General features: G+C 47.6%; 1 protein-coding gene across 13 annotated transcripts in view; it reads left to right on the top strand.

The window, feature by feature from the left end:
• Positions 1-26,115, top strand: part of TSPOAP1 (TSPO associated protein 1) — a 233,154-nt gene that overhangs the window by 33,554 nt on the left and 173,485 nt on the right. For 12 of the 13 annotated variants that reach the window (XM_074974827.1, XM_074974826.1, XM_074974834.1 and 9 more), the window contains 2 exons: positions 1,105-1,281; positions 10,194-10,463. The exons of the other annotated variant lie outside the window; for it this stretch is intronic. In XM_074974827.1, coding sequence (XP_074830928.1) covers positions 1,105-1,281; positions 10,194-10,463 — 447 coding nt within the window. The remainder of the gene's footprint in view (positions 1-1,104; positions 1,282-10,193; positions 10,464-26,115) is intronic. 13 annotated transcript variants of the gene reach the window in all.

Below are 26,115 nucleotides of genomic sequence, written 5' to 3'. Positions count from 1 at the left end.
ACCCTGGGAAATGTCACCATTGCTGGCAATGGGCTCTGGTGGTGGGTGCAGCTGGGTGGGGGATGCATGTGTAGTTAGAGCCAGACAGTACCCAGCACTGGTTCAGCCATGCATGCGCAGTTCAGCCAGGCTGCTGCATGGTGCTGGACATCGCCTGATCCTGTCTGCACTTACAGCTGACCTATGCTTAGTACCACCCCAGCCACACTTGCTATTAACTCCTGCTGCATTTCCTAGGGTAGAATGTGTCTCATGCACAGGGCATTGCACCTTCTTCTCTCTCTGCTGCTCACTCCTGTGGGCCATGGCTTTGGCCTCTTAACAAGAAATGCTAATTAACCTCCATCTAGAGCTGATGGGTCCAAATCTCCCTCTGCCCAGCAGCCCCTCTGGTGTCTCTGGGAGCCCAGCAGTCATCTCCAGCTCAGTCCCTCCAGATTCGTCTCCCCTCCCTCCACTCACAAGCTAACAGAGGAAGAGGAGCCTTTAGCTCAGTGGTCAGGGCACTTGTGGGATGTGGAAGATGCAGGTTCACTTCCCTTCTCTGCCTGCTGTGGAGCAGGGACTCCCCTCTGAGTGGTCTAGCCATCTGCTGAGAGTCATTTTGACTGACTGCATGAGCACACAGTAGAACCAGGTGCTCCTTGAGCACAACCTGAGCCCAGACTACCTGTAGCTCAGTGGGATGCAATGTGGGAAAACCAATTCAAATCCATCTAAAACAAGCGGCAGAGGGGCCTTGAGCCTGGGTCTTTCATCTCATCCCAGGTGAGAGCCATGGGCTAAAGCTTATAAGAGCACCACCTGCTTTGTGAAACAAGCCCTTCATTCCCTTTGCTTTGCTTTTCAAAGTGCCTGGAGTCGGAACAGAACATTTCTTTGCTCCAAAGCACATTTTTTGCCAACTTTTTTGATTCACCAACATTTTTCAGAAGTTCCAACTGATATTTTTTCTTTCAATTTTTCGAAGCTGCCAGCGAACCTAAAAAGTTAGTGATCCCCCCAGCTCTCGTTCTTTGCTCTGTGCCTGCTGCCTAACTGTGCAATTATTAACACTACCACCACATGTGTGGTTTCTCCCTTGCTGTTCTCTCCCTGGTGCAGGTAAATGCTCCAGTGGCTGTGAAGGGCTCCAGCCTAGAGCTGTGTAAAAAAGCATGTGCCCACCAGCGTGCCAAGGACTTGACAGAACAGGCCAGTGCACTCCTAGCGAAAGAGAAACAAATTGAAGCTTTGCAGCAGGAGTGTTGGGAGCTACAGGCGAAGCTCACAGCTGGGAAGGTGAGTGTCTTTCTGGGGTTTTACTCATTGGCATGGACAGTTTTCAAATGTCTTCAGTATAATTCTTGGTGTGTAGCTTGTTAGAGAGGAACGTGGGAATTACAAGCCTGGCTCAGACCCACGGTCCAGCTAGCCCAGTCTCCTGTCTCTGACAGTGGCCAGCCCCAGATGTGTCAGAGGAAGGTGCAAGAGCCCTGCAGTGGGTAGATGTTTGATTACCTGCACCCCATAAAGTCTCTGATACTTAGAGATTGGCTTAAGCCTTGAAACAGGAGGGTTTATTTCCCTTCCAAAATGTTTGTCAGCATTAGTAGGATCTGGGATGTTGTATCCATATATATGTCTAGTCTCTTTTTGAATCTCACTAAATTGTTGGCTTCAACAACATCTGGTGGCAGTGAGTTACATGGTCTAATTACATGCCCAGAGAAGAAGTATTTCCTTTGCTGGTTTTGAATTTCTCACCTTGTAATTTAATTGATATTTCCTTGTTCTTGTGTTATGAGACAGGGAGAACTTCTAGACTATTTACTATTTTATCACAACCCCTCTTATTTGTCTCCTGTCTAAGGTAAACAGCCCCAGTCTTTTCAGTCTCCCTTCAGATGAGTTTTCCAGGCCCTTGATCATTCTTGTTGCTCTTCTCTGAACCCCCTCTAATTCTGCAATTAAAGAACAGCTTGTGGTAAATATTTTCCTTTCAAAAGTCAAGCTGTTTTGTTGGGACACACAGCTCACATTTGTGTTCTCTGATTGAGTGCGATAGCTCTAGAGTGGGTCTCCATCGTGCCTACTCACAGCTGCAGAGTCTACATTTGGGTTCCATGAATATTCTGCATGACTGTTTGATAACACTTAAAATTTATGCTTTTACAAATGCTGCTGCCAGTGAAAGTGTTTCAGTACTCTGGACAGCTTGTCCCAGAGTGAATTCCTTTCCCAAGCCAAATATTCATGGATCCATTTTATCAGTAGAACAAGTTAATTATTGCAAATACTTCATTTTTTACACACAATAATATTCCAGCGTTGTCAGATTTACTAGCGGTCTCTGAAGTTTGACAGTAACCCAGCTACTGCTCTAGGCCCCTACTCACACCTCAGTCAGTAATGGATTTATCATCACAACACTCCTGTGAGGCAGGGCAGGGCTATTTTCCTCATTTGACAGAAAGATAATTGAGATACCAAGAGACTAGGAGCAAGATTCACAAAGGGACTTAGGCATCATGCTGCTCATCATCACAACGCTGCACTTTTAGATACCTAGCAAATCACTGGAACACACTGCCATCGACAAAGCCCCCAGGTTCTTTGTACCATGGACGGGGAGCAACAGGTGTGGAAGAATATGATCCACAAAAGCCAGCATTCTAGGTGGGGAGCTGCCTAATCTAGCCAATGGGAGATGGTGACTAAGCCCTGCTCCCCCACAGAGATACAGTAGATGTTTAAATCCAGGTTGCAAGGAGGCACCTATCTCTGCTAGTGGTTAACAGGCCAGAACCACTCAGGCACCTAAGGTGTTTCTTGTGCAAATGACTTAGGCAGGTGCCCAACTCCACACGAAACAGCCAGAGGAGCCACCATGCACCTGTTCAAATCCTTTCTTCTTGTCTGGCAGAGAGGGGAATTGAACCTGGGTCTCCCACATCCCAGGCTAGTGGGCGCTGCCATTTCCTCCCTGTTTGAATGGGACCCTATCCAAAAGGGCGCCTCTGAGCATGCCTACTGGATTGTGTCCCGCATACAAGTGAGGCAGAGGAACTTCCCTGGTTCATGGTTGGGTGCCGGGGAGAGATGGGTGTCTGGACACCTAGAGGGAGGCAGCAGCGCATGTGATCAGAGGCCGAAGTGTAGGTGCTGAGGGAACTTTTACCCTGAAAATGTAGGTGTTATGTGAATTTTGGTGCCTACAAGGTTTCTGTGGGAGTTTTGAGAGTCACAGTGGAGCCTAAAATTGGGATTTAGAGGCCTAAACCCAGCTAGAGACATGTAATTCTGGTGTGGAGGAACCTCAGTACCTTTGTGAATCTAGCCCTAGGTGTCTGGTCTGGGGCAGAGCAGGGAACTGACTCAAGTCCCAGGCTACTGCTCTAGTCTCTGGACTGCACTTCTTCTGAGTGACTTCATCAGTCTTCAGTTGTGCTGCCCACTGCTGAAAGCTAAGCACATGCTGCAGTGCTTTGTTGGAACAGGGCTGGCGAGCTGAGCTCCTCTCAGGATTAAGCCCTGATAGGGCCATTACTAAATCCAGAGTTCTATCATATATTCATTATTTTTTAAAAACTGTATCAAAGGACCGTAATCCCAAAGTCAAGCACTCAGAAGTTAGAAAAGGCCAGAATTAAGGTTGAGCTGGCCAGAATGATACTCTCACTTTCCTTCCTGAGTGATTAGCAGTGATTTAGAACCCAGCGAAGGGGGTGAGTAATTCAAATTATTCCTTCCAGTGCATGTTACCTTGCACTTATCTGCATGGAATTTAGTCAGGCAGAAAAAGGCAGAACAAGATCTACAAGAGCTGGAAGTTGAAGCTAGATAAATTCAGACTGGAAATACATTGCAAATGTTTAACAGTGAGGTGAGTTAGCCATTGCAACAACTTACTAAGGAAAACGGTGGGTTTTTGGTCATTTGAGGTCTTTAGATCAAAATTAGTTGTCTCTCACAGATCTGCTATAGACCACAAATGATGGACTTGATGCAGGAATCACTGGGTAACATCCTCTGGCTTGTGTTACGCAGGAGGTCAGACTAGATGATGTAATAGTCCTTTCTGGCCTTAAAAAAAAATCTGTGAATAATGTGCCCAAATCTGAATGAATTTCCATGGTGCCAGCCATAGGCAACTCCCTTAGCTCAGGACTACCCTCTTGGCAAATGTCAAGTTCCTTCTGTAAACCACAGAGACACTAGATTTTTAAAAAAACTGGCAGAAGAATCTTCATAATGGGAAGTATCAGGCACCATAAACACAGGGGTCACAGGGTGAGGAGGAGCTGCAGAAGAACCCAACAAAGTGAGGTGAACAGACAACACTTTGGCAGATTAAAGTCTACATAGATAAGTGCAAGATAATGTACATTGGAAGGAATAATTTGGACTACTCACACATATTGCTAAGCTCTAAAGGTGTGTCTGTGCTGGAACTGGAAAGTGTAATTTCCAGCGGAGGAGACAAACCCATGCTAGCTCTGATGGAACTAGCAATTCTAAAAGCAGAAGTGTTGCCACAGTAGCACAAGCTGTGGAAGTGGATAGCTGCCCCCGGTATGATCCATCTGAGACCAAATGTATGTACCTGGGGTGGCTAGCCCCTCCTGCTGCATGTATTGTCATGGCGATCCTTGCTAACGTGGGAGAACTGGGCTATAGACAACAACATGAAATTCAACAAAGACAAATGTAAGGTGCTCATAGGTGTGGGTCCACGGCTCAATGGAGAAGGTGAGCTGGTAACGGAAGATGATAGGAAGGCAGTGCTGCTCAATGCCTACTATTAATGCTTCAGTTTTCTCACAAAAAATAACATGCCTGGATGACTAGTGAAGTTACCATAGACAATAAAGGGGAAGGGACACAGATCAGGATAAGTAAAGAACATGTCAGAGATCTTCTGACCAATTTGAATGAATTAACCAGCAGAGCCAGACGCTCTTCACCCAAGGGTATCGAAGGAATCTTGGTGCCACAGGCTCATAATATTTGCAAACTCATGGATGGCAGGAGAGGTCTCAGAAGCCTGGAGAAGGGCTAATGTGCTGCCCATCTTTAAAAACGTGGGAAAGGAGGAGCTGGGGAACTACAGACCAGTCAGCCTGACCTTGATCCCTGGGAAGCTACTAGAGCAATGTATAAAACATTTAATTTGCGAAAACCTGGAGGCTGAAGGGTGATCACTGGCAGCCAGCCTGGATTTACCAAGAACAAATCATGTCAAAGCAGCTGGATTTCCTTCTTTGACAGGGTAACTGGATTGGTGTATAGGGGGAATGCGGTGGACATAAATACCCTGACTTTAGCAAGGCTTTGACATAGTCCCACAGGACATTCTGATAAATAAGCTGAAGATATGTGAGCTCAGCAGAACTACCATTAAGTGGATACATAATTGGTTAAAAGAAAAGGAGGACTTGTGGCACCTTAGAGACTAACCAATTTATTTGAGCATAAGCTTTCGTGAGCTACAGCTCACTTCATCGGATGCATTAGGTGAGTTAGGTGGACGGACCTCTGGGCAGGGCCTGGTGGGCAGTGCTGTGGGTGGACTTGCTCCTTCAGCTCATTGTTTCTCCACCTGCATTGCCTGCAGCACTGGAGAATTGTTGATGTTCTGGAAATACCTGAGCATTGGGGCGCCATGCAGGCCAGGCCATTTGTGTCATGGCATCTCCCAGTGGTGCTTTCCTGGAGCTGCATGTGGTGTAGGTAGAGAGCAGCAAGAAGGCTGCAGAAGGGGTGGGGTGTAATGGCAGTAGCAACAGCCTAGCTGGGCCAGGCAGAAGGAATGAGCTTCTCTTTCCTGATCCCACACTCCCCCTGGCCTTAGCAACTGTCCCCTAGAGAGTTTGGGTGGGGGGAGAGAGAGCTTTTGCATAAAGCTGCAGCTCACTCTTTGCTCATCCTGCCAGCTAAAAATCACTGCCTTAGTGGACTCGACATGGGTCTAGAAGTCAGGAGGACGTGGCTTCTAATCCTGGCTTCAAGCCAGTCCCTATAGCGCCATGCCTCACTTTCCCCCTCTGTTGCCTGGTGTAGCAAAGTCCTGCTCCACTGCCCTGCCTTGTGGCAAGATGCAATGAAGCTGCACCTCTGCCTCTGGATCCCCCACTGTCTTCTGGTCTACTCCAGCCACAGGAGTGACCAGGTCCTCTGGCTGACCACTTCATAGGGTATGTCTAGACTGCTTCTGGGAGCAGGCCTCACAGGCCAGGTCCACCTGCGTTAGTGGTGCTCACGCTAGTGCACTAGAAATAGTTGTGCAGACATTGTGGCTTGGGCTGGAGCTCAGGCTCTGAGGCATGAGGTACAGTGTGGGCACCTTGACTAGTATAGTCTGTCCCTACACCTTGTCCCAGGGTCCTGAACCTCCAACAGCTCCGTTGTGCAGGGGCTGGCACATTCTTCCCCTCCCTCTGGGGGTCAGGCAGGGTGCAGCTCATCAGGGTTCCTACCTCCAGTCAGGCTTCCAGCTCACCTGGGAGTAGCCCACCTGGTCTTCTCAGCCTTCTCACAGGCTGCTTTCCAGAGACACACCATTTCCCTCCTCTGGCTCAGTCTTGTCCCCATCACCCTCTTTCTGCTTTTTTTTAAACCATGTTCTCATCTGACCAGACCCTCCACAGGTTAGAAGCAGGCCCAGGCTCCTGTAACCCTTCTGGTGCCTAAAAGGATTTACATTCCATCACACATGGGGACAATTATATTTACCTGCTCTATAATTCAGTCATGTTTATAAGGTGCAGGGTATTACTAGGGCCCTGCAGGGGCAGATGTGGGCACAGAGTCAAGATTTCCTGACTCCCAGCCTTTTGCTTAGTCCAGTGGGTTATGAGCTTTTTGGAGGAATGGGCATTGCCTCCTGCAGCAACTCTTCCAAAATCCATGCGTGCAGCCTTTTCCAGAACTGGCCTTTTGCGGTCTTTTTGCCTGTCAAAACAATTCTGGGTCTCCTGAAATTTCATGTAAAAACCCAAACTTTGATGGATGCAATATTAGGTGAAACAAACTGGTGAAAAATCTCACATGAATATTTGTGAGAGAAAGTCTCCCGAGTGTCCCCTGGTTTAGCTGTGATAGCTGCAGGTTTTGCCTCTGGAGCGTAGGGCTGGGATGACCAGCCAGTGCCAGAGCTGCAGCCCAAACTCACTTTCTGAGTTCCAGCTTCTAACTTTCTCTAAACATGAACGAACAAACCAGCCCTCTTGGGACAGAATTTTAAAAAGTTTCCTTCCAGATCCTTTCCTACCCCAGCATTTAAAATCCACATATGTAGAGAGCCAGAGCTGCTTCCTAATGAAAAAGGGTAAACAGTGAGGTGCCAAAAATTGTAAATGATACAAAATTGCTCAAGACAGTTAAGTCCAAAGCAGACTGCGAAGAGCTACAAAAGGATCTCACAAAACTGGGTGAGTGGGCAACAAAATGGCAGGTGAAATTCAATGTTGATAAATGCAAAGTAATGCACATTGGAAAACATCATCCCAACTATATTTACAAAAATGGGGTCTAAATGAGCTGTTACCACCCAAGAAAGAGATCTTGGTGTCACTGTGAATAGTTCTATGAAAACATCCCCTCAATGTGCAGCTGCAGTCAAAAAAGCCAACAGAATGTTAGGAACCATTAGGAAAGAGATAGATAGTAAGACAGTAAATATCGTAACGCCACTATATAAATCCATGGTATGCCCATGCCTTGAATACTGTGTGTAGTTCTGGTCATCCCATCTCAAAAAAGATATATTAGACTTGGAAAAAGAAGAGAGAAGGGCAACAAAAATGATTGGAGGTATGGAATAGTCTCTGATGAGCGATTAAAAAGATGGGGACTTTTCAGTTTGGAAAAGAGACGGCTAAGAGGGGACATGGTAGAGGTCTGTAGAATTGTGACTGGTGGGGAGACAGTGCATAAGGAAGGGTTATTTAGTCCTTCTCATAGCGCAAGAACTAGGGGTCACCCAATGAAATTAATAGACAGCAGGTTTGAAACAAACAAAAGGAAGTACTTCTTCACACAACCTGCAGTCATCCCTCATAGCCAGAGGATGTTGTGAAGGCCAAAAGTATAACTGGGTTCAAAAATCAACTAGATAAATTCCTGGAGGATAGGTCCATCAATGGCTATTAGCCAAGATGGTCAGGGAAGAAACCCCAAGCTCTGGGTGTCCCTAGCCTCTGACTGCCAGAAGCTGGGAGTGGATGCTGGGATGGATCACTGGATAATTGCCCTGTTCTGTTCATTCCCTCTGTAGCACCTGGCACTGGCCACTGTCGGAAAACAGGATTCTGAGCTAGATGGACCATTGGCCTCATCCAGTATGGCTGTTCTTATCTTCTTAGTTTCTAACATTCACACTGAGTAAGTCAGACAGCCAGAATTCAAACCAGACCCTCGCTTTGCAGGGAAAATGAGGATAATTAATGTGATCCTGACTCGCTCCCTGCTGGGTGTTATCGTACATGCAAGGAGCTCCTGTAAGTGCAGGATACAGGAACTCCCTTAAGGTCACATCAACAGCGAGGTGCTTGCATGGCTTCATGTGGTAGTGTTCTACCTAGGGGGAGCTGTTGCCACATATTGACACAGGGGAATCTAAGAGATTCACAGAAGTACATAGTTGCCTCTGTCCCACTTTTAGGCTTCACTGTGATCCACAGAACTCTGCTGAACCCTGCAGGCGCCTAAACTCACTCAGCGCCTATATTTTCAGGGTAAAAGTTCCCTTAGTGCCCATGTTTCAGCCTCTGGACGTGCACACTGCTGCATCGCTCTAGGTGTCTCCTGTCTACATTCCAGAGCGATCTACAAACTGGGGGGTAGATAGTTCATCTGCCTGTGTCCCGATCTGGTAGGTTTTCTCAGAGGCAAACCTGCATCAGGTTCCATTCAAAATCTGTCTGGAGGAGGTGGCATTGCCCACCTTATAATTTCTAGCTCAGTGGGGAGACCCAAGTTCAATTCCGCCCAAGGCAGATAAAGGATTTGAACAGGGGTCTCCTACCACTTAGGAGTGTGCGCTAACCACTGGGCTGTGGGCTAGTCTGATGTGGGGCTCCCTTAGTCTCTTCCATTGAAGCTGTTTTACTATGGATAAATAATTAAAGAGTCCTTGGAGTTGAGGAACTAGACTGTGGGTCTCCCACCTCCCAGCTGGATACGCTAACTGCCAGACTACAGACTACAATCTTTCTTTGGCCTAGTGACTCTTTAGGTATTTATCCCAAGTGGAAAAGTGCCAACAGGAGAGATAGAGAGAGGGAGTCATTGGGCCAGAGAGAAAGTGAGAGAGAGAATGACTCTGTTGGCTGGTGGTTAGGGCAAACTTCCTCCCTCTCCAGCAGGTGGGAGACCTAGTGCCCAGCCCTCCTGCTCCAATGACTCTAATTATTTATCCACAATGGAACAGCTTCAGCAGAAGAAATTTAGAGAGCCCCATGTCAGAATATCCCAAAGCTCAGTGGTTAAAGCACTATGCTGAGAGGTAAAAGACCCCCTGTTTGAGTCCTGTATCCCCCTCAGGCAGAGGGGGGAATTGTACATTAGCCTCCCACATCTCAGAGGAGTGCTGAGTTAAAAGTTATAAGGTGCATGGTTGCACCTTCTCCTCTGGCTGTTTTGGGTAGAGTTGGGCACCTGCCTAAGTGATTCTAACAAGAAGTGCGTTAGGCCCCTGAGCCACCCGACATCAGGAGAGGATTCGTGGCTGTGATTCAGTAGCAGAGATAGGCACTTCCATGCAGCCTGGTCTCTGGCATCTATGTTCACAAGGGAGTGGGACTTAGTCATCATTTCCCATTGGCTAGTTTAGGCAGCTCCCTGCCCAGGTGCTGGCTTTTGTGGATCGTATCCTTATGCTCCTGTCTCTCCCCAGGCACTGCATAGGGAGCCTGGGCACCTTACACAGGCTCTGTGAATCAGTGTGTTCTTGTGATTTTCTAAGCACCCCAAAACTAGGCATGACAGTGAACATCATGACATCTAAGTCCCTTTGTGAATCTAGGCCACAGTCATTTTCTTCCTCCTTCCACCATGTTGGTTCTAGTGGTTTGCAAACAGAGCAGGTGTGTTTGTGCCGGTCTGTTGTCTATTGAACAACACTTTGGCAATTCATGAGAAAAACCAGCAACCTCTATTTCCCATCCTTTCAACCACAGGGGCTACATCATGTTGTGTTTGCATTTCCTTAGGAGGGCCCTCATTGCCTGAACCTCATAGACTTTGATCACCTGTTGCGGGAATCTCAGAAGGAAGTGTTACGGTTACAGAGACAGATTGCACTGAAGAATTTCAAGGAGTCTCTCCATTCCTCTAAAGCTGGTTCAAAAAGCTCTTCGTCAATTGCTGCCAATTGCTTGGGACCATCTGTGCCAACTCTAGATACCAGCATAAATTTTTCATCTCTATCAAAGGGGGTGCAATTAGGAGAGCCAACACTAGCAAAGGAAGCACATAGGAAGGTGAGATATCTGGGTCAATGATCTGAAGTTTTTGCTAATTAATCAGTCAATTAATGAATGTTCTTACAGAACTTTTACTGTTGTGTAATTGCTAAGATTATTACAGTTATTATCCTCTCTGCTAGAAATAGATATTATAGGTTTTTAAAATGACCTTTTAGATACTGAAAGACATCTGTGAGTGTATGGTAAGGTGTCAGGTGTCATATAATGAAGAGAGAGAATGGAAAGTCTGGTTGCTATAGAAAGCCTAATAAGCATATCCCAGAGTGAATCCTATGGCAGTGGTTCTCAACCAGGGGTATATGTACTCCTGGGGGTATGCAGAGGTCTTCCAGGGGGTACATCAACCCATCTAGATATTTGCCTAGTTTTACAACAGGCTACAGAAAAAGCACTAGCCAAATCAGTACATATACTATACAGTGAAATGTAAGTAAAATATTTATATCGCAACTGATTTATTTTATAATTATATGGTAAAATGAGAAAGTCATCTATTTTTCAGTAATAGCGTGCTATGCCACTTTTGTATTTTTATGTCTGATTTTGTAAGCAAGTAGTTTTTAAGTGGGGTGAAACTTGGGGGTACGCAAGACAAATCAGACTCCTACAAGAGGTATAGTAGTCTGGAAAGGTTGAGAGCCACTGTTCTATGGCATCCTTAAACCTTGCAAGGTGACAGTGGTGTAGGTAGAGATAGGCCTAGACCCGTTCTTTTTGTGCTTTGATTTTGCAAAACTTCCATTAAAAGATGAGCACTTTGTGCAACATTTTTCCATTTGTGAAGTTGGGCAAAAAATATGTCCCACATTCTGGAAGCCTCTGAAAACTGTATTGAAGCTGGATGAAATAGGGCAGCTCTATGTGTGCGTGCGCACACACTAAAACCTGGTATACAATAAACAGGTTAGTTGGACAAGACCTATTTTCCATAAAACCATGTTGATTGGCATTACTTATATTACCTTCCTTTAATTCTTTATTGAGTCCTGTATCAGCTGTTCCATTATGTTGATCAGGATTAATGTGTGACTGACAGGCCTATAATTGCCCAGGTTATCCTGTTTAAGTATTGGCACAATATTAGCTTTCTTCCACTCCTTTGGAACTTGCACAAGATTTATTGACTATCAACCTTAACCATCCAATAAGCTCCTTGGCCAGCTCTTATAAAACTCTTGGATGCAAGTTATCTGGACCTGTTGATTTAAAAATGGCCAACTTTAATAGCTGCTGTTTTACATCCTCCTTAGTCACTGTTGGAATGGAAAGTATTTCATTATCATATGATGTGAATATATCACCTGGCTTTTTCCCTAATCCAGAACAGAAATATTTACAGAATACTTCTGCCTTTTCCGAATAATTATTGAAAATTCTACCATTTCCATCTAGTAATGGACCAATACCACATTTGGGATTCCTTTTGTTCCTAATATACAGGAACTCCTCACTTAAAGTTGTTCCAGTTAAAGTTGTTTCCTGGTTATGTTGCTGATCAATTAGGGAACATGCTCGTTTAAAGTTGTGCAATGCTCCCTTATAACGTTGTATGGCAGCCGCCTGCTTTGTCCACTGCTTGCAGGAAGAGCAGCCCGTTGCAGCGAGCTGGGGGGCTTGGAACCAGGGTGGACCGGCAGCCCCCCATCCGCTCCCCGCTTCCCTAAGTTCCCTGTGCAGCAGCTGCCCAGCAGGCTAGCAATTGCTGGCAGTTCAGCTGTCTCTCCCCCACTGCCCTGTGCTGCTCCTGCCCTCTGCCTGGGAGCTGCTCCCAGGAGCCTCCTGCTTGCTGTGCAGGGGAATGGGGAAGAGGGGGACTAATGTCAGGGTATCCCCCTCCCCCCACTCCTGCCCCCCGCTTACCCCTTCTCCATAGAGAGCAGGGGGGAGACACAACAGGGCTCAGGATGGAGGGAGCTGGCCGCAGCTGCTGCCTCAACTTCCTGATGTTTTTAAAGACAATGTACTTAGAATGTGGCATCAGCATACTTAAAGGGGCAACGCGCATTGCGCACTCTCTCCCACACACAGGGTGTGCGTCTCTGTCTCTGTCTGCCAGGCTGTCTCCCCTCCCTCCATTTGTGCTACCTTGTAGAGTGTGAGGCTACATTAACAACGTGTTATCCCTGGAGGGGTCAGCCGAATGCTAGTTCATCATTTAGCAGAAAGGCATTCCTTGGGAAATATCCCACCCTCTTCCACCCTCTGACTTCACCAGCTCAACCAAGCTTCACAATCATCACTGCTGTGTACAGTATTAAATTGTTCAAAACTTATACTCTGTGTGTGTGTATGTGCCTCTGATAGTGTGGTTGATGTGATGAGGAAGCGTTGTTCTAAGTCAGCCATAAAAATGTTGGCATACTGTGGGGCCATGCGGGTACCCATAGCAGTGCCGCTGATTTGAAGGTATGCTATGGGTACCCGCCTGGCCCCACAGTATACCAAAATTTTTATAGCTGACTTAGAACAACGCTTCCTCAGCTCTCATCCCCTAACGCCCCTACTCTACTTGCGCTACATTGATGACATCTTCATCATCTGGACCCATGGAAAAGAAGCCTTTGAGGAATTCCACCATGATTTCAACAATTTCCATCCCACCATCAACCTCAGCCTGGATCAGTCCACACAAGAGATCCACTTCCTGGACACTACGGTGCTAATAAGCGATGGTCACATAAACACCACCCTATACCGGAAACCTACTGACCGCTATTCCTATCTACATGCCTCCAGCTTTCATCCAGACCACACCACACGATCCATTGTCTACAGCCAAGCTCTACGATACAACTGCATTTGCTCCAACCCCTCAGACAGAGACAAACACCTACAAGATCTCTATCAAGCGTTCTTACAACTACAATACCCACCTGCTGAAGTGAAGAAACAGATTGACAGAGCCAGAAGAGTACCCAGAAGTCACTTACTACAGGACAGGCCCAGCAAAGAAAATAACAGAACGCCACTAGCCGTCACCTTCAGCCCCCAACTGAAACGTCTCCAGCGCATCATCAAGGATCTACAACTTATCCTGAAGGACGACTCATCACTCTCACAGATCTTGGGAGACAGGCCAGTCCTTGCTTACAGACAGCCCCCCAACCTGAAGCAAATACTCACCAGCAACCACACACCACACAACAGAACCACTAACCCAGGAACCTATCCTTGCAACAAAGCCCATTGCCAACTGTGTCCACATATCTATTCAGGGGACACCATCATAGGGCCTAATAACATCAGCCACATTATCAGAGGCTCATTCACCTGCACATCTACCAATGTGATATATGCCATCATGTGCCAACAATGCCCCTTTGCCATGTACATGGGCCAAACTGGACAGTCTCTATGTAACAGAATAAATGGACACAAATCAGACGTCAAGAATTATAACATTTCAAAAACCAGTCGGAGAACACTTCAATCTCTTTGGTCACTTGATTACAGACCTAAAAGTGGCAATTCTTCAACAATAAAACTTCAAAAACAGACTCCGAGAGACTGCTGAATTGGAATTAATTTGCAAACTGGACACAGTTAACTTAGGCTTGAATAAAGACTGGGAGTGGATGGGTCATTACACAAAGTAAAACCATTTCCCCATGTTTATTCCTCCCCGCCCCCCGACTGTTCCTCACATGTTCTTGTCAACTGCTGGAAATGGCCCACCTTGATTATCGCTACAAAAGGTTTTTTTTTCCTCTCCTGCTGGTAATAGCTCACCTTACCTGATCATTCTTGTTACAGTGTGTATGGTAACACCCATTGTTTCATGTTCTCTGTGTATATATAATCTCCCCACTGTATTTTCCACTGCATGCATCCGATGAAGTGAGCTGTAGCTCATGAAAGCTTATGCTCAAATAAATTTGTTAGTCTCTAAGGTGCCACAAGTACTCCTTTTCTTTTTGCGGCTGCTAAAAGAAAAGGAGTAACTAACACGGCTGCTACTCTGACTAACACAGCTGCTACTCTGAAACCTGTAACAGCTGCATGACAGCTACAACTCCCTGGGCTACTTCTCCATGGCCTCCTCCCAACACCTTCTTTATTCTCACCACAGGACCTGACTCCTGATGTCTGATAATGCTTGTACTTCTCAGTCTTCCAGTAGTACGCCTTCTCACTCTCACCTTCTTGCGCCTCTTGCTCCCAGCTCCTCGCACGCACACCACAGACTGAAGTGAGCTCCTTTTTAAAACCCAGGTACCCTGATTAGCCTGCCTTAATTGATTCTAGCCCCTTCTTGATTGGCTGCATGTGTTCTAATCAGCCTGTCTGCCTTAATTGTTTCCAGAAAGTTCCTGATTGTTCTGGAACCTTCCCTGTTACCTTAGCCAGGGAAATGGGACCTACTTAACCTGGGGCTAATATATCTGCAACTTGCAACTTTCTCTTCCTTTCATTTGTTATATATTGTGTTTTATTTTATTTTTTATAGTGGCCTTTACTTCCCCTCTAAACCAGGTTCTTTTTTTTTAACCAGTGCAGCCTTCTTTCTCAGCTGTGGGATTGTGGCTTTTTGGGCATCTAATAAAATGTTCTTAAACAATTTCCAATTATCATTTGCATTTTCTGTTTAAATTCTTTTCTCCAACTGATTGGGTCAAAATTGTTTTCAGCTTTGTGAAATTGGCCCTTTAAAGGACCAAGTGTGTGTGTGTATATATATATATATATATATATATATATATATATATTACTAGACTGGACTTTATTCTGTTTGCACATAACAAATGTAATCAAGTTATGATCGCTTGCACCTAAGCATCCACTAATTTTTAATTCTGCAATCAATTCCTTTTTATCTGTCAAGATGAGGTCTAATATAGAATTCCCCCTTTTTGGATCCAGCACTTTTTGAGTAAATTGTCATCTATAATTTTTAGTCATTGGTCAATTTTAGTCAGCATGAGACCTCCAGCACATGTCACGGAGACTGAAGTCCCCCATGATAACACTGTTTTCTCCCCTACACATTATAGATAGGTGCTTAAGGAGATTTTTGTCCTATTCCCTAGTATGATTTGGTGGTCTGTAGCATGCATCAACTACTGTTCCATCTTGTTCTTTATTTGTTAGGACTTTGATCCATAAGCATTCAGGATCATTTGTTTTCAAGTTGTCAATGACTGGGAAACGGGTAATGCCACTTTTGACATGCAGTGTCTCTCCCCTGCCTCTTTTGGCCACTCTGCAGAAGACAACTGAATGTTTTATAATAGTTAGTAAAATATTGACTAACTTTTTGCAGAGCAAACATTAAGACTGAGAATCTAAATATATTTTTGCCTCCCCATAGACTCACAGTCCCCCAAAATTTCAAGCATCACACAAATGTACGTACCCACATATGTACCCTCTCAATGTTTCAGAGACAGGCTGCTTCTCAAATAAAGGCTTTTTGTCAGTTGCTGTCATGTGCTGGGACCATCTGTGACAGTGATGGATATCTGTTTAAATGACTATTAAATGGGGTGCAATGTCCCAACAATTTAGCTCAACAAAGAAAAGCCAGTGGAACGGCCCAGCTCCTCCAGCTGTGTCTGTTCTCCCAAGCTGCCTCCCTGCCTCACCAGTGCCCCTGGGCAGCTCCTCAGCCTAGAGAATGTTATATCCCTATTCTTGCCACTCTGTGTTCTCCATTTCCCCATTCCCTTACTGAATGCAGCCAGGACCCAGAAGGCAGGCTATGAGAATTGCCTTTGTCCCGGAACAGGTACCGTTTTCTCCCCAAATGCCTATCACAAGAGGTCATCTTCTCCTCAAGATGCACTGCAGTGGCTTCAGCTCACCCTATCGCTCCATTTGTGCTGTGTCTGCACTGCAGATGATACACTGCTGTAGTGCTCTGGTGTAGACACTTACTACAGGGATGGAAGGCATTTCATAAATCCGCTCTCTGAGAGGCGGTCACTGAAAGAATTCTTCTGCTGACCTAACTGCCTCTTTAGTGGAGGTTAGGTTGACCAAACTACATCACACAGGGCATGACATTTTTCACAGCTCTGAGCAACGTAGGTAGATCAAGCTGAGTTTTAGTTGTTGACCAGACCATCTGTAATTTGGACAAGAATTTATATGGAAGAAAGTGGTGCCTTAGTCTGATACTCAGTGAGAGTGAAACTGGGGGCTGCCCCCTTGACTTGGCACCATGAAGTTACTGCCTTAGATTTCTCCTACTCTCTGTGCTAAGCACACCCACCTCAGCCAGACACACCCATCTTTATCCATCACAGCCCACATGTGTCTGTCAGGTTCCTTTAATATGCCTGGATGATTATCTCATAGGTAATGCTCCCTGGGGCTGTCCCCAGACTCATTCACTATGTGGCTAACATGTCTGTCTGTTTCACATTTGCATCTTACCACTCTCCGTAATATTCTCTACCTTGCTTCCTTCATGCCCACATTTGGAATGAGGGGCTAGGAGATGGTGGGACAGGGGGAGAGTTGCATCCAAATTTGCCTGGAAAATGGAGTTTGCAGCTCTGCTAAGGGGCAGCTTCTCTTCCTGGACAGGTTCCTGTGGTGCCCCCGAGGGGAGCTCATTTCCTCTCCAGCCCTGCATGTCTTCCCTGCTGCTTCCATTTCCCCTCGTGCATTTCCGAGGTCAAACACCTCTTCTACCTCCCTCTTCCCAGCACTGCTGCCTTCCCCCAAACACATTCTAAAAAGCCATGGAAATACCCACACAAAGAAACTGGGTAACTTGGAGTTAAAGTTGCTGAACTGGGTTTCCTATCACCACAGCCACTAAAATCAGAGGACATTGCCAGCTACACCACCGCTCTACGTCTCCTACCACAGCTCACCACTGTGGTCAGATGTTGGCTGCGTGTGTTTATTGAGTGTTCTGTCCCAGCTCCTCACAGGCAGCGGAGACAGCAAACCTCAATTAAACTGCCCAATAAATCCACAGACTCAGTTTTCAGCGAAGGCGCCTGGCCAGGTTTATTGTTGGCGAAGCACGGTAATAGCCCCTGGCAGACTCTACGAGGATACGAAGACATGTATGCTCATGACAATGGACGCAGCTCAGTGAATGGCAGGACTTTCCATTCTCCCCTTGGCTGGACAAAGATACTCCCTCTGACATACATCTTTATACCCTGATAAAACAAGTTAGTACTGGCCCTTTGACATAGTTACTGCCCCCAGATGTCACTAGTTATTACCCATCACTGTGTACATGTTGGTTTGATTAAAACATTTCTATTACGTACTGTCATCGTGACCTTATCTTTAGGTGGGGTCAATATGTTCCTGTTACCCTTGGGGAATGTTTTTGTACGATAAAATCATAGAATCATAGAATATCAGGGTTGGAAGGGACCTCAGGAGGTCATCTAGTCCAACCCCCTGCTCAAAGCAGGACCAATCCCCAACTAAATCATCCCAACCAGGGCTTTGTCAAGCCTGACCTTAAAAACTTCTAAGGAAGGAGATTCCACCACCTCCCTAGGTAACGCATTCCAGTGCTTCACCACCCTCCTAGTAAAAAAGTTTTTCCTAATATCCAACCTAAACCTCCCCCACTGCAACTTGAGACCATTACTCCTCATTCTGTCATCTCCTACCACTGAGAACAGTCTAGATCCATCCTCTTTGGAACCACCTTTCAGGTAGTTGAAAGCAGCTATCAAATCCCACCTCATTCTTCTCTTCCTTAGACTAAACAATCCCAGTTCCCTCGGCCTCTCCTCATAAGTCATGTGTTCCAGTCCCCTAATCATTTCTGTTGCCCTCCGCTGGACGTTTTCCAAGTTTTTCACCTTTTTTTGTAGTGTGGGGCCCAAAACTGGACACAGTACTCCAGATGAGGCATCACCAATGTCACATAGAGGGGAACAATCATGTCCCTCGATCTGCTGGCAATGCCCCTACTTATACACCCCAAAATGCCATTGGGCTTCTTGGCAACAAGGGCACACTGTTGACTCATATCCAGCTTCTCGTCCACTGAAACCCCTAGGTCCTTTTCTGCAGAACAGCTGCCGAGCCATTCGGTCCCTCGTCTGTAGTGGTGCATGGGATTCTTCCGTCCTAAGTGCAGGACTCTGCACTTGTCCTTGTTGAACCTCATCAGATTTCTTTTGGCCCAATCCTCTAATTTGTCTAGGGCCCTCTGTATCCTATCCCTACCCTCCAGTGTATCTACCTCTCCTCCCAGTTTAGTGTCATCTGCAAACTTACTGAGGGTGCAATCCACACCATCCTCCAGATCGTTTATGAAGATATTGAACAAAACCGGCCCCAGGACCGACCCTTGGGGAACTCCACTTGATACCGGCTGCCAACTAGAGATGGAGCCATTGATCACTACCCGTTGAGCCCAACAATCTAGCCAGCTTTCTATCCACCTGAAAGTCCATTCATCCAGCCCATACTTCTTTAACTTGCTGGCAAGAATACTGTGGGAGACCGGGTCAAAAGCTTTGCTAAAGTCATGGAACAACATGTCCACTGCTTTCCCCTCATCCACAGAGCCAGTTATCTCCTCATAGAGGGCAATTAGATTAGTCAGGCATGACTTGCCCTTGGTGAATCCATGCTGACTGTTCCTGATCACTTTCCTCTCGTCTAAGTGCTTCAGAATTGATTCCTTGAGGACCTGCTCCATGATTTTTCTAGGGACTGAGGTGAGGCTGACTGGCCTGTAGTTCCCAGGATCCTCCTCCTTCCCTTTTTTAAAGATGGGCACTACATTATCCTTTTTCCAGTCCTCCAGGACCTCCCCCGATTGCCATGAGTTTTCAAAGATAATGGCCAATGGCTCTGCAATCACATCCGCCAACTCCTTTAGTACTCTCGGATGTAGTGCATCCGGCCCCATGGACTTGTGCTCGTCTAGCTTTTCTAAATCATCCCGAACCACTTCTTTCTCCACAGAGGGCTGGTCACCTCCTCCCCATGCTGTGCTGCCCAGTGCAGTAGTCTGGGAGCTGACCTTCCCGTGAAGACAGAGCAAAAAAAGCATTGAGTACATTAGCTTTTTCCACATTCTCTATCACCAGGTTGCCTCCCTCATTCAGTAAGGGGCCCACACTTTTCTTGACTTTCTTCTTGTTGCTAACATACCTGAAGAAACCCTTCTTGTTACTCTTAACATCTCTTGCTAGCTGGAACTTCAGGTGTGATGTGGCCTTCCTGATTTCACTCCTGCATGCCCGAGCAATATTTTTATATTCTTCCCTGGTCATTTGTCCAATCTTCCACTTCTTGTAAGCTTCTTTTTTGTGTTTAAAATCAGCAAGGATTTCACTGTTAAGCCAAGCTGGTCGCCTGCGATGTTTACTATTCTTTCTACACTTCGGTATGGTTTGTCCCTGTAACCTCAATAAGGATTCTTTAAAATACAGCCAGCTCTTCTGGACTCCTTTCCCCCTCATGTTATTCTCCCAGGGGATCCTGCCCATCAGTTCCCTGAGGGAGCCAAAGTCTGCTTTTCTGATGTCCCGGGTCTGTATTCTGCTGCTCTCCTTTCTTCCCTGTGTCAGGATCCTGAACTCAACCAGCTCATGGTCACTGCCTCCCAGGTTCCCATCCACTTTTGCTTCCCCTACTAATTCTTCCCGGTTTGCGAGCAGCAGGTCAAGAAGAGCTCTGCCCCTAGTTGGTTCCTCCAGCACTTGCACCAGGAAATTGTCCCCTACACTTTCCAAAAACTTCCTGGATTGTCTGTGCACCACTGTATTGCTCTCCCAGCAGATATCAGGGTGATTGAAGTCTCCCATGAGAACCAGGGCGTGCGATCTAGTAACTTCTGTGAGTTGCCGGAAGAAACCTCGTCCACCTCATCCCCCTGGTCTGGTGGTCTATAGCAGACTCCCACCACGACATCACCCTTGTTGCTCACACTTCTAAACTTAATCCAGAGACTCTCAGGTTTTTTCTGCAGTTTCATACCGGAGCTCTGAGCAGTCATACAATGCAACTCCCCCACCTTTTCTGCCCTGCCTGTCCTTCCTGAACAGTTTATATCCATCCATGACAGTACTCCAGTCATGTGAGTTATCCCACCAAGTCTCTGTTATTCCAGTCACATCATAATTCCTTGACTGTGCCAGGACTTCCGGTTCTCCCTGCTTGTTTCCCAGGCTTCTTGCATTTGTGTATAGGCACTTGAGATAACTCGCTGATTGTCCTGCTTTCTTAGTATGAGGCAGGAGCTCTCCCCTCTTGTGCTCTCCTGCTCGTGCTTCCTCCCGGTATCCCATGTCCCCACTTACCTCAGGGCTTTGGTCTCCTTCTCCAGGTGAACCTAGTTTAAAGCCCTCCTCACTAGGTTAGCCAGCCTGCGTCCGAAGATGCTCTTCCCTCTCTTCATTAGGTAGAGCCCATCTCTGCCTAGCAGTCCTCCTCCTTGGAACACCCTCCCATGGTCAAAGAATCCAAAGCCTTCTCTCTGACACCACCTGCGTCGCCATTTGTTGACTTCCACGATTCGACAGTCTCTACCCAGACCTTTTCCTTCAACAGGGAGGATGGACGACAACATCACTTGCGCCTCAAACTCCTTTATCCTTCTTCCCTGGGCCATGTAGTCTGCAGTGATCCGCTCAAGGTCATTCTTGGCAGTATCAGTGGTGCCCACGTGGAGAAGCAGGAAGGGGTAGCGATCCGAGGGCTTGATGAGTCTCAGCAGTCTCTCCATCACATCGTGAATCCTAGCTCCTGGCAAGTAGCAGACAATCCTTGATATTGGGATGTTCTGGTACTCCTTGATATTGGGATGTGTTTGCATGAGCACCCTGTGACTAGCACTTCTTAGGAATGTGTATTTCTGTAATATCAGCCCTGTTCTTGCCAGATTCTGTGAGCAGGTCCTGCCTCATACCAAGCCTTTGATACAAGGGCTTATGTCTCAGGCTCTCTTCCTACTACATTCCCCCACTTTTTTTTTTTTATGGGGAGGATGTTTACCCATCATTCCCGAAAAGCATCATGTGTGGACTGAAGATCACCCAATGGGCTAAACACTTTTATGTGGCCACCTTACTTTTCCATCCACACATTGATGCCCCATCTGTCCCTTAGTTTCCACATTTCCTTATATGACTGATGGACGGATTTTATTTTCCAATCATGTGTCGTCTCTTATGGTGGGCCTGACAATGTTAGGCCTGGGACTTTGATTGAGGAATGTAGTTTTATGATTGAACCTTGGAGGCACTACCAGATAATTAATACATATGAATAATATGGATATGATGTATACTTTTGTAGTGTATATGGGTATATATGTGTACACGACGGCAGGTAGAGCCCGCATTTGGGGAGGCTAGCCCCTGGCTCCGCCCCTTCCACCTGCACCCTCCCCATGGCCAGAGCCCTGAGACCCCCTGTCCCCCATGTGACCGGAACCACAAGCCCTCCCCACCACGCCCAGAGCACACACCCCTGGCCACAGGAGCCCTGAGCACTCCCTGCCTTGGCTGGAGATGCTCTGGGCTGGCTGCAGCCCAGAGTGTGCCCCCACTTGGCTGGCCGAAGCCCCAAGCCCCACCCAAGGAGCCACAGGATGGCTGAAGCTGCACCATGCCTCCACTCCTTGGACCCAACCCACTCAGGGGAAAAGTTTCTGTTACTTAGAAGATGCTTTTGATATGGCCCATGCAGGTTCTGGGGCGGCTGAAGAGCCTTTTAATGTGCCTCCTCAGCCACCCTGGAACCTGCATGGGGCATAATAAAACAAAAACGTCACCACCAAAGCCTGCAACTGGAGGTCTGGTGGTCGCAGCCATGGCAGGGCTGGGGCAGGCAGCCTCCTCTGGCCTATTATACCCACTGCCCATGTATGTGTACACGTGACACAATCTTATATTGAAGCATAACATGAAATATGGTGTGGTAGTTTGGCCCTTTTACTTTGGTGCTGCAGATAGCAATATACTCCTGTTATTACCTGTAGGATTATTGGTAGCAGGCTGAGTGTTTTGAGGAATTGTTTTCGCGTGTTCCTCAGTGCTATGTATATGAGAAGTAAAACAAATTTGGAATAGTGACATTACAAATGAGGCCTTTAGATACAAATTTTCATGTTTAGTTAGTAACTAACACAGTCCTAACTAAAAACCGATCATCAGCAGACACCAAACTCCCTTTCCACTCCACCCTACCCAACTCCTCCCAACTTGAACTCCAGATGCAGAATTTCCCAGACACAAACCAACCATCCCAGGCTTTATTCTCTCTAGGAAATGTAGCAGGGCAGCTGAAGTGGGAGTCTGGGTTGTGTGACAGCTGCATGAGTGCAAGAGAAGACAGTAGGTTAAAAAGCATAAGGCAAGTGGCACTGCAAAGCGGGTGGGCCATGGAAGGGGGCATTGTTGGGAAGGGTGGAAGTGCTGAATCCACGGACAGCATTTCTGCAGTGGAACTGGAGCCGGGCCAGGGGAACGGGCTGCGATGGGTGGGGCCTGCCATCCTTTGAGAAGTTCCCTCTGTTTTGTGTGTTGGTGGGACACTGTCCCTGGACCTCTGGGCTCAGCCAGTGTGGCTACTGGAGATTCGGGGAGAAGCAGGAAGGGCTACAAATCCCTTGGCAGAGCCTGTGCTCCTGCCATTCCCACCCAGGCCTGCAGACCCCAGAGCCTGGCTGAGTGCGGAGAAGGTTCGGGGTGTGGAACGGCCCCACACGCCCCTCCAGCACCAGGCCTCTGCTTCCCAGGCACATCCAGACTGCGCCCGGGGCTCGCGGAGCTGGAGCCAGGAGCTGCCCTGGGCTGTGCGCTGCTCCTAGCGCGGCTGGGCACCGGGGCCGGCCCTCGCCGCCCCAGAGCCACTGCTCGGCCCCGGCAGCCCCGCCCGGCCGAGCGCCGGCTGCCGAGCGGCCGGGGCAGGGGCGCTCTGCTCCCGCCGCTGGCAACGGGGCCGCGCCCGCGGCCAGCGCCCCCCGCCGGGCCAGTGGTACGGCCCGCTCAGTCCGCTGCGCCGGCCCGCAGCGCTCCGCCGCCGGGCAGGACGCGGCTCCCGACCCGCCCCAGCGGCTCCGGACCCAGGTAGGCGCGGAGCCCTCTCCGGGGCCACAGGGCGGGCTGGGGGAGCGGTGCCCGGGCCCTCCGGGCCGGAGCAGGTGGTTCTTGGCCCGGCCCGGCCCGGCCCGCTTCCTTAGGGCTCTGTGCGCTCAGCTCCGCTGCCGGGGCCTGGCCCGAGCTGCCCCCGCGCGTTCCCGGGCACCAGACACTCGCCACCCCGCTGCGCCGCTCGGCCCCCTCCCGAAACAGCCTCCGCCGCCGGCTCCTGCCCTGGGGCAGTCCCCCCTCCTCTCCCGGGCAGCGCCCTTGCCCCCACGCGCGCCCTGCTCGCCAGGCAGATTTGAACAGCATCACTGCACCGTTGTGTCTGCACAGGAGGGTTAAAATAAGGACCAGCCAAAGAACATCCTGCCAGAGCCTGCTGCCCTCCCGCAGGCTGCTGCACTACAAAGTCTTAGTTACCCACCTCCGTTTCTGTCTGATGGGAACAAAGGCCCCAGGCTAGGATGGAGGGATTCATAGATGTATCCATTCCAAGGCCAGCTGGGACCACTGTGAGCATCTAGTCTGGCCGCCTCTGTGACACAGGCCAGAGACCTGCCCAGACAGAATTCTCTAGTGTTTACTTTTTAGAAAAAAAATCCCATCTTGATTTAAAAATTGTCAGTGATTGAGAATCCACCAAGACCCTTGTTAAGTTGTTCCAATGTTGATTTCTCTCACTGTTAAACGTGTGCCAGATTTCCAGTCTGAATTTGCCAAACTTCCAGCCATTGGACCATGTAGATGATGTGGAAGAAGCTGAAGTACTCAGTGCTTTTTTTGCCTCAGTCTTCACTGACAAGGTCAGCTCCCAGACTGCTGCACTGGGCAGCACAGTATGGAGAGGAGGTGAGCAGCCCTCAGTGGTGAAAGAACAGGTTAAGGGCTATTTAGAAAAGCTGGACATACACAAGTCCATCGGGTTGGATGCAGTGTATCCGAGGGTGCTGAGGGAGTTGGCTGATGTGATTGCAGAGCCATTGGCCGTTATCTTTGAAAATTTGTGATGATCAGGGGAGGTGCCAGATGATTGGAAAAAGGCAAATGTAGTACCCATCTTTTAAAAAGGGGAAAAGAACAATCCAGGGAACTACAGACCCGTCAGCCTCACCTCAGTCCCCAGAAAAATCATGGAGCAGCTCCTCAAGGAATCCATTTTGAAGCACTTGGAGGAGAGGAAGGTGATCAGGAACAGTCAACATGGATTCACCAAGGGCAAGTCATGCCTGACCAAGCTGATTGCCTTCTATGATGAGATAACTGGCTCTGTGGATATGGGGAAAGCGGTGGACATGATATACCTTGATTTTAGCAAAGCTTTTGATACTGTCTCCCACAGTATTCTTGCCAGCAAGTTAAAGAAGTATGGTTGGGACTGTAAGGTGGATAGAAAGTTGGCTAGATCATTGGGCTCAACAGGTAGTGATCAACGGCTCTATCTCTAGTTGGCAGCCGGTGTCAAGTGGAGTGCCCCAGGGGTCTGTCCTTGGGCCGGTTTTGTTCAACATCTTCATTAATGATCTGGAGGATGGCATGGATTGCACCCTGTCAAGGTTCCTCCCCCACTCTGAACTCTAGGGTACAGATGTGGGGACCTGCATGAAAACCTCCTAAGCTTACTTTCACCAGCTTAGGTTAAAACTTCCCCAAGGTACAAATTAATTTTATCCTTTGACCCTGGATCTCCACTGCCACCACCAAACTCTAACTGGGTTTACTGGGAAACGTAGTTTGGACACGTCTTTCCCCCCAAAATCCTCCCAACCCTTGCACCCCATTTCCTGGGGAAGGTTTGGTAAAAAGCCTCACCAATTTGCGTAGGTGACCACAGACCCAAACCCTTGGATCTGAGAACAATGAAAAAGCATTCAGTTTTCTTACAAGAAGACTTTTAATAGAAGTAAAGGAATCACCTCTGTAAAATCAGGATGGTAGATACCTTACAGGGTAATTAGATTAAAAACATAGAGAATCCCTCTAGGCAAAACCTTAAGTTACAAAAAAGACACACAGACAGGAATAGTCATTCTATTCAGCACAGTTCTTTTCTCAGCCATTTAAAGAAATCATAATCTAACACATACCTAGCTAGATTACTTACTAAAAGTTCTAAGACTCCATTCCTGTTCTATCCCCGGCAAAAGCAGCATACAGACAGACCTAGACCCTTTGTTTCTCTCCCTCCTCCCAGCTTTTGAAAGTATCTTGTCTCCTCATTGGTCATTTTGGTCAGGTGCCAGCGAGGTTACCTTTAGCTTCTTAACCCTTTACAGCTGAGAGGATTTTTCCTCTGGCCAGGAGGGATTTTAAAGGGGTTTACCCTTTCCTTTATATTTATGACACACCCTCAGCAAGTTTGTGATGACACTAAGCTGGGGGAGAGGTAGATGCGCTGGAGGATAGGGATAGGGTTCAGAGTGACCTAAACAAGTTGGAGGATTGGGCCAAAAGAAATCTGATGAGGTTCAACAAGGACAAGTGCAGAGTCCTGCACTTAGGACGGAAGAATCCCATGCACTGCTACACACTGGGGACAGACTGGCTAAGCGGCAGTTCTGCAGAAAAGGACCTGGGGGTTACAGTGGACGAGAAGCTGGATATGAGTCAACAGTGTGCCC

This window comes from Natator depressus, chromosome 17 (assembly GCF_965152275.1).
Source record: "Natator depressus isolate rNatDep1 chromosome 17, rNatDep2.hap1, whole genome shotgun sequence".
In the NCBI taxonomy this organism is placed as follows: domain Eukaryota; kingdom Metazoa; phylum Chordata; order Testudines; family Cheloniidae; genus Natator; species Natator depressus.
The sequence above is the reverse complement of the archived record's forward strand: the minus strand, read 5'-3'. Positions and strand labels throughout refer to the sequence as shown.